Source organism: Curcuma longa, chromosome 4 (assembly GCF_044706935.1).
Source record: "Curcuma longa cultivar G26 ecotype Majalengka, Jawa Barat chromosome 4, ITB_CL_G26_1.1, whole genome shotgun sequence".
In the NCBI taxonomy this organism is placed as follows: Eukaryota; Viridiplantae; Streptophyta; class Magnoliopsida; order Zingiberales; family Zingiberaceae; genus Curcuma; species Curcuma longa.
In genome coordinates, this window is record NC_133864.1 from 4,606,945 (window position 1) to 4,619,460 (window position 12,516).

The following is a 12,516-nucleotide window of genomic DNA, read 5'->3' on the forward strand; positions in this document are numbered from 1 at the left end:
GTTTTGCGATGAATTTTATAATAAAATTACTTTCATCGTAAATATATTGTAAATTACTGTGTATCGTTAATTATCGATGAAACTTCAAATTCATCGTCAATTGATGACAAATGAAGAATTCGTCGTCAATCGACCACGAATTTGAGTTCGTCGTCAATTCATGACGAATTTGATGACGAATACTTATTTTGTAGTAAAATATTATGATGAAATTTTAAATTTTCATTACATAATTTCACTATGACTTAATAGTAATAAAAATTCATTCGTCATAATTATTATCGCAAAATTTTTTACCATATATTTATTTATAAAATTTATCATAAAATTCATCTTTAAATTAAAATTCTTTTAAGTGACCGAAAACTAAAAAAATTGGCTCCGTAACATTTGGAACACCAATTTTAAATTATTGTCATATATGTCATAGTGATAAGACCTTCAATATATTTCTCCGTACAAGAGTTCAAACACCATCTTAGAGCATCCGCAACGGGCATTCAACGCGCGTTAATAGGATGATGTGGAGGAGGGAGGGAGCGACGTGGAGGAGAGAGAGAGCAGTGAATGAGGAGAGAGGTATTAACGCGTTCAGAACTCTGAACGCGTTAATCGGAGGAGAGAGGGAGGAGTGAAGGAGAGAGGCAGTGAAAGAGGAGAGAGGGAGGAGTTATAATGCCAGCTGCGTTGCAGCTGCTCTTATTCCCAATCTTCGTAAGCACATAATTCCCAACACCCACCTTATTCAAAGATCTCCATAACTACTTAGTGATTTCCGTTCACAATTCGACCTCCATCGACGACGATGACCTGACCATTCACGTAGCAAGACGGAGGGAGGCAAAGAAAGGCCACTACGCCGGCCACATCCTCCGGCTCCCCCAAACGCCCGAGAGGCACGCGATGATTCTCCCTCGCCACGAATTCCTCGTCTTGCACAAACTGCCACAACAAATAAATCCATATTCATCAGCCAATTTTATTTTCTTTCGCCGGTAATCTTTTTAATTTTTCTTGATAACAAGAAGCATGTGTTCACTTACAGAGTCAATGAGTGGTGTTCTTATGTACCCTGGAGCTACACTGTTTGTTCTAATGTTATCTTTGGCCCATTCACAAGCAAGATTTCTCGTCAGTTGATTCATTGCTCCTAATCAAATGAGAAAAAAGAGAGAAAGAGAGTAGAAGAAGATCGAAGCAAATAGTTCATCTTCCAAATGATTCGAGCAAATTCATTAACAATATGCAAGAAGTACCTTTAATTGTACCAAGGCCGGACCGGCCGGTTCATCCGGTTCAGTCGGCAGTACAGTCAAACATTCGAAAATAACCACTAACAAGTCGTTGCATAAAGACTAAAAGTTTAAAATCAAACCAAATCTATTAATTCAATTCAATTCAATGAATTAAGTGGAGCATAAATTGTCCAAATACAAATCAATCGTTCGACTAAGAGAATAAAAACACTTTGGGCGAAAATGTTATAAGGAGTTCGATCGATTGAAAACCTATAAAAGTTTGATGATATTGCTTGCGCCATAGATACCATGTGCATTAGTGAACTTTTGAAGGTCATAGGGCGAAAACTAAGGAGCAAGCATACACTTGTTCGTAACATCGTCGTCGACGTAGGAGCTTACAAGTCGCGCAAGGGCTAAGCACGATCGCGGAGGAAGGCAAGGAAGGCGAATAAAGGGACGAGGAGGTGGAGAAGGTCTTGTGACTTGAGGCGATAAGAAGGAAGGAAAAGAAAGAAGATTGATCGAAGTAACCAGTGAATCTTCCAATTGATTCAAGCGAAATTCAATCAACAATATAATGTGCAAGGAGTACCTTTGGTCGATGCATACACGGACAGACCATCCTGGGCGATGAAGCCAGAGATGGAGGTGATGAACACAATACTGCCTCCTCCACAAGCCGTAAGGAGAGGGTAAGCGAGTTGGCTGAAGTGGAACGCCGATTCCAGGTTTGTGCTGATCAAGAACTTGAAATCCTCCAGGGTTTGCTCTACCGTCGGTTTGAAGACCGCCGTCCCTGCATTGTTAACCTGCAAAACGAAAAAGATTAAGATTTGATTCAGGGTTTTTAGAAGGAGAGAGAAAAAAAAGGAGGGAATTAATACCAGAATGTTGAGCTTCCCGTCAAATTGGGACTTCACCGTCGCCATGAGTTTCTCTCTCTCGCTCGGGGACGAAACGTCGCAGACAGATCCGGTGACGTTGAGCTTGGAATCGCGCCATTGCTGCAGGCACTTCTCCAGATCTGCTTCGCTGCGGGCGCAAGTGTGCACCGCCGATCCGAGTCTGGCGAGCTCCTCGACTATCGCATACCTAAAGCTTGATCGATGAGTAGAAATAGATAGAAAGAGATGAAGTATTCGAGGAAGTACCCGATGCCCTTGGAGCCTCCGGTGACCAGAGCAGTCGTCCCGGCGAGAGACCATCTGTTCGTCTCGATGGGAGTTTGTTCCCGCACGCTGCTCATGCTTCTATGTTCGTCTCGATGGAAGCTGGAGAGAGACGAGGAGTGTAGCGACGGATGGATTCAATTTATATTGAAAAAATAAACATAGAGCGCATGTATCAACTTATTAAAAATTATTATATGTTTAATAAGATATATTAAAATGTAGAGACAGAGGAGTGTTTCGGGACGGTGTTCATGCTTCTATTTTAATATTATTATATTAAAATATTTTTTTGATAAATAATACTTTATATATATATATAATAATTTTGAATAAATTAAAAATAATTTTAATTTATATTATAACGCTATAGATAAGGTAAAGATATTTTTAGAATCAGAAATAAAGGAGTGCCCCATTTTTTTCCATAATTTTTTATTTATTTTTCATAAAATATGAGAGGCCGGGCCACTATCCGTATTTACGTTTTGGGGATATTTATTGAGAAGCAGTGCATCAAATTTGACCACGTCATTGGATTTCAAAGGAAGCCTATTTAAATGAAACTTTTCACGTGGCTATCGACTCGGAATTGATTCCTTCCAAGTTGAGATTGAGATGGAAGACTAGGACTGCAGCGCAGAAGATATGAGAAATAAATGATTATTTAGTCAAAAAAAACAAAAAACAGAAAAAAAAATCCAGTTTATTATTCCAAAGAAATTTACGTAAATATCATTTAATAACTAATTAAGTACTTGTAGACGATACAAGACAATACAATACAACGATCCAAGTATACAATACATAATACATAATATGTTCGCTAAAAAACACAATTTCTACAACCTTGACATGAAATTAACTTAACACCAAATGCAGCAACGCTAACCAGACAGTAAGGTTATTTGAAAAACTCCAAAAGGTCACAATTAATAGTGAATCCGGCCGACATTGGCAACAGAAGTCGAGGGTGGAGATCAAACCCTATCCAGTCTTAATGCATTCTCAAACTGTTGCTTGCTTCTAATTAGAAGCAAGGAAAGGCCGATCGAGTCAAAAGGTAGAGCAAGGAGTCACGATTAGAGAGCACCAAACTAGACAAAAGCTTATTGTGTGCATTCTGAAATGCGTTTGATATCTTAGGTAGTTCGACCCAGCGGACTGTTCTAGCTAGCAGCATTTTCCATTCGCTCGAAAGGATCCTCTATCTGTATAGTTAAAAGATCATCAACTAGCCACAGATTGCAAGCAATCATTCCAAGAAATTTCAGCAGAAACTGTTGGCTCAGAATCGATGATTCGCACGTACACAAAACACACAATAATATGCAAAAAGAAGAAATAGAAAGCGAAGAGGGACAGTGGCTTCAAGAAATAAAACTCTTGCAATTAAATCACCGAGAGGAGAAGTTTATTTCAAACATGAATTGCATTGCCTACAGCCCTTCGGATTGGTATTTATACACCAAAAGAGATAAGATGTGACATCACTTGAGCCAACCAAGTAACACCACGTAAGCCTAAAAAATAGGAAAGAAAAAGTCTTAGAAACTATCAAGAAAACTAAACGTTAAGTGATCACACTTTATCGATCAGGATTATTTTTCTCACATTACTCCCCCTAATCCTGACATATGGTTGTAAATTATGAACGCCGAGTAGTTGTCGCATCGTAGCTAACTTCACTCCTGATAATGTTTTAGTTAATACATCGGCTCGCTGTTCTCCAGTATTAACGGACTCAACCACAATCTGTCCTTTCTCAACACATTCTCTGATAAAGTGAAACCTTGTATCTATATGCTTGCTTCGACCATGAAATACCGGATTCTTCATAAGAGCTGTGGCAGATTTGTTGTCAACAAATAACGTTACCGGCTTTGGCTCTACACCGGTTAATTCGCTGGCAAGGCTCCTTAACCATAAATCATGGCAGACTGCAGTTGTGGCTGCCATGAACTCTGCCTTACAAGATGAAAGCGCCACTGTCTTCTGTTTCTGTGAATTCCAGGGCACCAAACTTTCGTTAAAATAAAAAACCATTCCACTTGTGCTTTTCCTTCCATCGAGATCGCCGGCTAAATCACTATCCGAGTAGCCAAATATACCAATTTCCTGGGGTCCTTTTATGTAAACAAGTCCAAAATAGATTGTACCTTTTAAATACATGAGAACCTGTTTGACCACCTTGTGATGCATGATTGTGGGTCTCTCCATTGCTTCGTACCAGCAAGCCTCGGTTGTAACCTCTTAGTAACATGTCGGCTCTTCTGACATCACCATCATCACCTCTTCATCAATACCAACCACTTCCTCAGTGTTGGCGTAGATATCGGGTGAGTTTTTCACATATGCAACACAACCGAACACCCTCAAGTGGGTGAGATGTGGCTTCCTCCCCATCCAAGCTTCAAATGGGGTACGTTCTCCTAGCGCCTTAGTTGGGAGACGGTTTAGTAGATAGACAGCATGCCTAACCGCCTCCCCAGAACCTTGCCGGCATATGTGTACCCTTGAGGAGAGATCTTGCCATGGCCATAACGGTGCGATTACGGCGCTCCACAACACCATTCTGTTGGGGTGTGTAGGGAGCCGTGAGGTGCCGCTCAATTCCTTCATTTTCACAAAATCGAGTGAACTCCGTGGATAGAAACTCGCCGCCCCGGTCTATTCGGAGTGTTCTGATCTTGTACCCAGTCTTGTTCTCCGTCAAGACTTTGAACTTCTTGAAAGCTTGGAATGCGTCATTCTTTGCTGCTAATACAAACACCCACATCCATCTTGTGAAATCATCAACAATTAAAAGAAAATACTTGTTACCGGCGAGTGTACATGGTGAGATTGGCCTGTAAATATCAGCATGAAGAAGTTCCAACGGCTTCTCTGCTCTAAAGTTTGCTTAGTACGGGAATGGTGACCTTGCATGCTTGGCCATCACACACACCTCGCAAAACTTGTTTGGCTGGGGCAATAGTGACACACCAACTGCCAATTTCTTCTCCCCCAAAAGCTTCAAGTCCTGGAAATTGACATGTCCGAGCCTTGCATGCCATAACCAGGTTGGGTCTTCTAGGCTTGCTATGAGACAGACTTGTTTGAATGTCTTCAAGGTTATCTTGTACAAGCGATTTTGTGTTCGCTTTACCCGCATCAAGAGCTTCCCGCTCCTATCAATCACCTTCATGGTATCTCCTTCCATGTGCACCTCGTTCCCAGTTTCTGTCAATTGACCAAGACTCATAATATTACTACAAAGTTTCGGAATGTAGTATACCTCGTGGAGAGCCTTCTGATCGCCATTCTTGCATTCGAACACAACCGTTCCCTTGCCCATTATCTCAATGGTTGATCCATCGCCAAATCTCACCCTCCCGGTGATGGTTTCATCTAATTCTTGAAACTTCTCGCGATGGCCGGTCATGTGGTTGCTGGCACCGTTGTCAAGGTACCAGACGTCTTTATCTTCTCCTTTCTTAACATTGCGATACATATCCGGTAGGAACCTTTCTTCGCTGAGTAGAATGGTATCCTGCCGCTCACGCCTTGTGTGAGACTCCTCGTGGGACACGGTCATCATCAGTGCTGGCTCTTCATCGGTGGCACAAGTGAGGTGAGCCTCATCACGACGCTTGTTGTAGCATTCAGACGCATAATGCCCCATTTTCTCACAATTGAAACATTTTATATGTCTCTTGTCACGAGCGCCACTGTTGTTGCCGCTAGTGCCTCCTGCACTGTCTTGGCGCTGCGTACCACGGCCACGTCCGCGCCCTCGCCCACGCCCACGCCAATTGCCACGACTGGGATTGCTGGATCCACGCCCCTTGCCTCTTGATGAAGTGTCCACGTTGCTCCCCTTCTGTCGCATTTGCCATTCGGCATGAGTAAGTAGGAGCTCACCTTCAGTGTTGTTGGTGTTGCCATGTAATCGTAGTGTTCGTTCCTCATACGCCTTCAGTCGCCCTATAGCCTCCTCAAACGGCATAGTCTCAAGGTCGTGGAACTGCTCAATACCGGCAACAATAGGGAAGAATTTATCAGGGACAGAATCGAGTAACTTCTTTACCAACGAGGAATCTTCAAGCGTGGCACCAAGGGTGGAGAATTTGCTGCTCATGGCGCTGAGTTTCCCAGCAAACTCATCAATCGTCTCGGTCTCCTTCATCCGGAGGGCGTCAAACTCGCTCTTCAATGTTTGTACGCGTGCCTTCTTCACCCGATCACTACCAAGATACCTCGTCTTGAGGCTATCCCAGACTTCCTTCGCCGTCTTCTTATTTGCGATCTGGAGAAGGATGTCTTCGGGGACACACTGCAAGATATATGCACGTGCCTTTTTGTCCTTCTTTGCATCTACCTGGGCTCCTTCTGCTGGCTCCACCGTCTCCCAGACTCCCTGGGCATCAAGAATCGCCTCTGTCTTGATTGCCCACACAGTGTAATTGTGAGGGCTTAGCATCGGATAGGGAAATGACACTCCGCCGTTCTCCTTCGCAGCAGCTTGTGGGATGCCCGACATTTTTGTAGAATCGTGGATTCAAGGCTCTGATACCAATTGTTGGCTCAGAATCTATGAAACCACACCCGGCACACAAAGCAAGGAGAAAAGAAAACGAAAAGTAAAAGGCAACGAGGAATAAAAACAAACAACGAAGAGGAGAAAGTTTTTATTGCAGTGAATGAATTCTCTACAGCCTTCGGAGGTGTATTTATACACCAAAAGGGATAAGATGTGACGTCACTTGAACCAATAAAACTACACCACATAAGCCTAAAGCAATAAAATAGGAAAGAAAAAGTCTTAAAAATTATCAAGAAAACTAAACGTTGTGACTCAAACTTATATCAGGATTATTTCATTAATCAACAGTCAACACCACTAATGGGTTGTTAAGACGGTTAGTTCAGAAAATATGAAACTTTGACACGCCATTTAAATTCAAAGGAAAGATTTTTGAAAATGGATTATATTTTTTTTTCAAATTTTTATGTTATCCACAGAATTGATTTGATAACTTTTGATAATCCTAAAGGATATGATTTGACAACAGTTTAAAGATCTTATTGGATTTTTTTTAAATCTTCACTATTAATAACTTGACTCGATATAAATGATCTATTAAAAGAGTTAATTTTATTTTCAGTGATTCTTGATGTGGCAGAATCTTATTCCTACATGGCATTTATAGTCAAAGATCAAATTAATCAATAAAATCAAAAATTAAGAGAAAATAAAATTTATCGATTTATATGTATAAACCTCAACATATCTCGGAAGATCGGCAGATTGGCAGCTTGGCCCAAGGGCGGAGCCACCTTATGAGCTACCCAGGCTATAGCCCGGGGGCCTGACAACGTCAAAGAAGGAAAAAAATTTGGATTTACGGGCGAAAAAAAGAAAAATTCAAAATAATAAAGAAGGCAGCCCAGGGGTTGCGTTGGCATAACCCATAGTCCGGAATTAGCTCGAGTAAATCACTCAGGCTGACTCCGCCATTGACTTGGCCACTCGGCAACTCAACCACTCGGCATCTTGGCTGCTCGGCAGCTCGGCCACTTACCTACTCGGCAGCTCGACCACTCGGCAGCTCTGTTACTTGGCAGCTCGGCCACTTACCTACTCGGCAGCTCGACCACTCGGCAACTCTGTCACTTGGCAGCTCGGCCACTTGCCTACTCGGCAGCTCGACCACTCGGCAGCTCAACCACTTGGCAGCTCTGCAGCTCGACCGCTCGGCCTCTTAGTCACTCGACCTCTCGGCCACTCGGTTTCTAGGCCACTCGGCCTCTCGGCTTCCCAACCTCTCGATCACTTGGCCTCTCAGCCACTTGGTCACTCCAGCTCTCAACCACTTGGTCCCTTAGTCCTTTGGACACTCAACAGCTCGATTACTTGGCGGCTCGGCTCTCAGATAACTTAGTTCCTTAACCGCTTCTCCTCTCCAAATCTCTCAGTCTGGTGGTCCCTTGGCCCCCTTGGTCTCTCCGCGAGCCATATCGACGGCCACCCTTTGCCTTACGCAAAAAATACCCAAGCGTGGGGTGCCTACAAAAGGGTCAGATCTAGCGGTAACGAGATTGTCAAACTTGATCTTTTGGATACTCTTGTACCTATGCATAAAGTCACAAGGTAAAAATAATCAGTGACTGCCATGCCGTAGGACGGTTATGAGGCTAGCAGACTTTGTCCCCCATATGTCTCATGTCAAGACTTCATGTCAGTAATCATTAGAGTCTGTCTCTTCAAGCCCCGACAGATGGTCACCGACATGGAGATGTCTTTCATGTAGGTATATAAGTTCTCCAACAGGTATGAGAAAAACTCTCTGCAATTTTAACAACTACATATATTCGTCTTCTTTTGTTTTATTTCCTTCCACTGATACCAACTTGAACATCGGAGTGACTTGGCACCGGAACTCTCAGACACTAGTCTAACCCTTTTGCTTAGTCTACTCTCTCAGATCCCTTCGTCGGTGGAAGTAAAGTCTCGCATGAGTCGGACCGTTCATTGACTGATGACTTGACCATCCATGATGCTTAGTCGAAATAATTCTATTTGTCCAGGGCTCGGTGCGATAGGTAACAGCAAATGAGTTTCTCAAACAATGAGGATTTGATTCCCATGATGCAAATAAAACATCTGTTGTGATCGAATCACTCGTGATGTTGGGCCGTAGATCATGACTCATCCTTAGTTTCTCGAATTTACCCAATGGTCAATGAGATTTTCCGTGGGGCAAGCCAGCCACCTCTAGGTGAATGAAGATTTATTATATCGCAATCGTAAGATCATTCAATAATAATTTTAATGTTATGTCAAAACATACATTCGTCGACAAATTAAGATACGTCCATAAAGAAAAAAAAGGCTCAATAACATTTGAAACATCAAATTTTATCTTAAATTATTATCATAAAGGTCATAAGGACAAGACTTTGAATATAATTCTCCACACACAAGATTGATAAGCGACAGATACATAATCGAGTACATCGTACTAGATAAATAACGGAGTACGTACATTAATTAATTTTTAAATTTATCATATTACATTTATAATCATCGACTCCTCATAATTGACCGATAAACGACTTTTACATTCTGATAGGACCATTTCATAACATACTGTATCAATTTTTAAAAAATCATATATAATTCTATATTTAGATTATAATATTTATAGGGTCTATTGAATGAGTGTGATCATTCTCTCCTATATACATAGATTACACAATATAAATTGACTATTACAATAATTAATAATTTTAATTAACCGATTTTAATGATTTTAGCTAAGTTACTAAATAGCTTTTGATAAAATAATACTTTATATATATAATAATAATAATTTTGAATAATAAAGTAATTTTTTAATTTAAAATTATTATAAAATATTAAAACAAACGCATGATATATTCAATTTATTTAAAAATATTTTTTTATTAATTTGTCAAAATTATTTTAATGTAATTAAAATCACTTTATAACTCTTACAGTAACAACGTCATAATTGTTATACCTACTATAATAAAGTAGTAATAAAGTAGCGTCCTTTGTGGTGCCGAGCGATTTTTTTACATAATTATTTATTTATTTATTTATAATAGGAAGTATATAAGGAAAGAATAATTAATAAATATGGGTGACATAAAATTAAAATTGGGGGCAAGTATTTATGGGAGACCGTTCAGCTAATAGTGCTGCCCACTTTATTGTTTCCATTAGATCTGGAAACATATTGAAGAGTGTTCGGTATTGAATATCCAAACACAACCATATCACATATTATTCGGCAAGAGTTTAAATTGTATTACCAATCTTACTATATTACTTCTTTACCGTATCATTATTTTATTGATAATGATAATAATGATCTAGAAGATACTACATTTTAACAGTCCAAATGGCATTATAAATCCTATCATCGTTGTTTTTTTTATGGTGTTACTATTTTATTAAGTAATGATGATAATAATTCACATCATAGTCAACTGTATCTTTTCAATTTACTTTTTCATAGATGATTATGAGATCGATCGTGTAGGACTGCTGGAGTAACAGATTTCACCTTTTACTAAAATGATGATAATAATCCAGATATAATTAAAGATCTTATTGTATTTTTTTTAATCAACATTATTATATAACTTGGCTCGTATAGTTGGTCTATTACAAGAGTTATACTATCACAATTGATATGGATTGCAATTAGTTTTTTTTTTATATTCAAAGTTACCCTGTATTGTGTATTGTAATAAGTTATATATTTATCGTAATTCAAATTATGATTTTTAAATCATACCATAATAATTTTAGCTTCAAAACTCTCATCTACTATCTATTTACACTTGTCAAAAATTAGCGATCATTCATCAAAAACTAAAAAAATGGGTCATTAATATTTGAAAGACCAATTTTTATCCTCAATTATTGTCATAGAGGTCACAGTGATAATTCTCCACACAAGAACGTAGATGAAGTGTAGTACAACACCCTTTTATTCGAGATCTTCATAAGAACATGATTCCAAATACCTACCTTATTCAACGATCTCCATATATAGCTACTTAGTGATTTCCGTTCACAATTCGACCTCCGTCAACGACGATGACCTGACCATTCACGTAGCAAGACGAAGGAAGGCAAAGGAAGGCCACGACGCCGGCCACATCCTCCGGCTCCCCCAAGCGCCCGAGAGGCACGCGATGATTCTCCCTCGCCACAAAATCTTCGTCTTCCACCAACTGCCACAACAAACAAATTTATATTCATCCGTTAAAATCAATTTTTTTTAGCAGTATCATTTCTTTCTAAATAACAAAAGTTGTATTCGCTTACGAAGTCAACGAGTGGTGTTCGTATGTACCCTGGAGCTACACAGTTTGTTTTAATGTTATCTTTGGCCCATTCACAAGCAAGATTTCTCGCGAGTTGATTCATTGCTCCTGACATGATCAAATGAAAAAACAAAGAGAGAAGAAGAAGGAGATCGAAGCGAATAGTTTATCTTGCAAATGATTCAAGCAAATAATTCAATGAACAATATGCAATTGCAGTACGTATACCTTTGGTCGATGCATACACAGACAGATGATCCCAGGCAATGAAGCCAGCGATGGAGGTGATGAATACAATACTACCTCCTCCACAAGCCCTAAGGAGAGGGTAAGCAAGTTGGCTCAAGTGGAACGCCGATTCCAGGTTTGTGCTCATCAAGAGCTTGAAATCCTCTATGGTTTGCTCCACGGTCGGTTTGAAGACCGCCGTCCCTGCATTGTTAACCTGCAAAACGAAGAAGATTAAGATTTGATTCAGGGTTTTTAGAAGGAGAGAGAGAAAAAAAGGAGGGAATTAATACCAGAATGTTGAGCTTCCCGTCGAATTGGGACTTCACCGTCGCCATGAGTTTCTCTCTCTCGCTCGGGGACGAAACGTCGCAGACAGATCCGGTGACGTTGAGCTTGGAATCGCGCCATTGCTGCAGGCACTTCTCCAGATCTGCTTCGTTGCGGGCACAAGTGTGCACCGCCGATCCGAGTCTGGCGAGCTCCTCGACTATCGCATACCTAAAGCTTGATCGATGAGTAAAAGAAATAGATAGAAAGAGATGAAGTATTCGAGCTAGGAAGTACCCGATGCCCTTGGAGCCTCCGGTGACCAGAGCAGTCGTCCCGGCGAGAGACCATCTGCTCGTTTGTTCCCGCACGCTGCTCATGCTTCTATGTTCGTCTCGATGGGAGTTTGTTCCCGCACGCTGCTCACGCTTCTATGTTCTTTTTCTTTTTCTTTTGTTCGTCTCGATGGAAGCAGGAGAGAGACGAGAGTGTCGCGACGGATGATTCAATTTATATTGAAAAAATAAACATAGAGCGCATGTATCAACTTATTAAAAATTATTATATGTTTAATAAGATATATTAAAATGTAGGGATAGAGGAGTGTTTCGGGACGCTGTTCATGCTTCTATTATAATATTAGAATATTAGAATATTTTTTTTTATCAATTTATTAAAATTATTTTTAAGTTAATTAAAATCATTTTATAAGTATCATTTATTATTCAATTAATCATTTTAATTAAAGTTTAATAATTTTAATC

At 40.1% G+C, this 12,516-nt stretch overlaps 2 protein-coding genes across 2 annotated transcripts; both read right to left on the reverse strand.

Annotated features, from left to right (window-relative positions):
• Nucleotides 1-403: 403 nt before the first annotated feature.
• On the reverse strand, nucleotides 404-2,508 carry LOC141827711 (noroxomaritidine/norcraugsodine reductase-like). The gene is made up of 5 exons (XM_074715030.1): nucleotides 2,393-2,508; nucleotides 2,126-2,333; nucleotides 1,834-2,050; nucleotides 1,044-1,150; nucleotides 404-942 (listed from the first exon to the last, which is right to left on the reverse strand). Exons 1-5 carry the CDS (start codon nucleotides 2,485-2,487, stop codon nucleotides 766-768), a joined length of 804 nt encoding a protein of 267 aa, XP_074571131.1. The 5' UTR covers nucleotides 2,488-2,508; the 3' UTR covers nucleotides 404-765.
• An 8,433-nt stretch (nucleotides 2,509-10,941) lies between these two features.
• On the reverse strand, nucleotides 10,942-12,154 carry LOC141827712 (noroxomaritidine/norcraugsodine reductase-like). Its single transcript, XM_074715031.1, has 5 exons — nucleotides 12,050-12,154; nucleotides 11,776-11,983; nucleotides 11,483-11,699; nucleotides 11,256-11,362; nucleotides 10,942-11,161 (listed from the first exon to the last, which is right to left on the reverse strand). Exons 1-5 carry the CDS (start codon nucleotides 12,130-12,132, stop codon nucleotides 10,985-10,987), a joined length of 792 nt encoding a protein of 263 aa, XP_074571132.1. The 5' UTR covers nucleotides 12,133-12,154; the 3' UTR covers nucleotides 10,942-10,984.
• Between the last annotated feature and the right edge of the window lie 362 nt (nucleotides 12,155-12,516).

Bases quoted from the DNA above. Each gene is read 5' to 3' on its own strand.
- LOC141827711 (XM_074715030.1), bottom strand. From the start codon at position 2,487: ATGAGCAGCGTGCGGGAACAAACTCCCATCGAGACGAACAGATGGTCT. The intron at 2,334-2,392 runs GTACTTCCTCGA...ATCAAGCTTTAG, and splicing joins GGAGGCTCCAAGGGCATCGG to GTATGCGATAGTCGAGGAGC. The intron at 2,051-2,125 runs GTATTAATTCCC...TTCGTTTTGCAG, and splicing joins ACGGGAAGCTCAACATTCTG to GTTAACAATGCAGGGACGGC.
- LOC141827712 (XM_074715031.1), bottom strand. From the start codon at position 12,132: ATGAGCAGCGTGCGGGAACAAACGAGCAGATGGTCTCTCGCCGGGACG. The intron at 11,700-11,775 runs GTATTAATTCCC...TTCGTTTTGCAG, and splicing joins ACGGGAAGCTCAACATTCTG to GTTAACAATGCAGGGACGGC. The intron at 11,363-11,482 runs GTATACGTACTG...TGATCATGTCAG, and splicing joins TGTGTATGCATCGACCAAAG to GAGCAATGAATCAACTCGCG.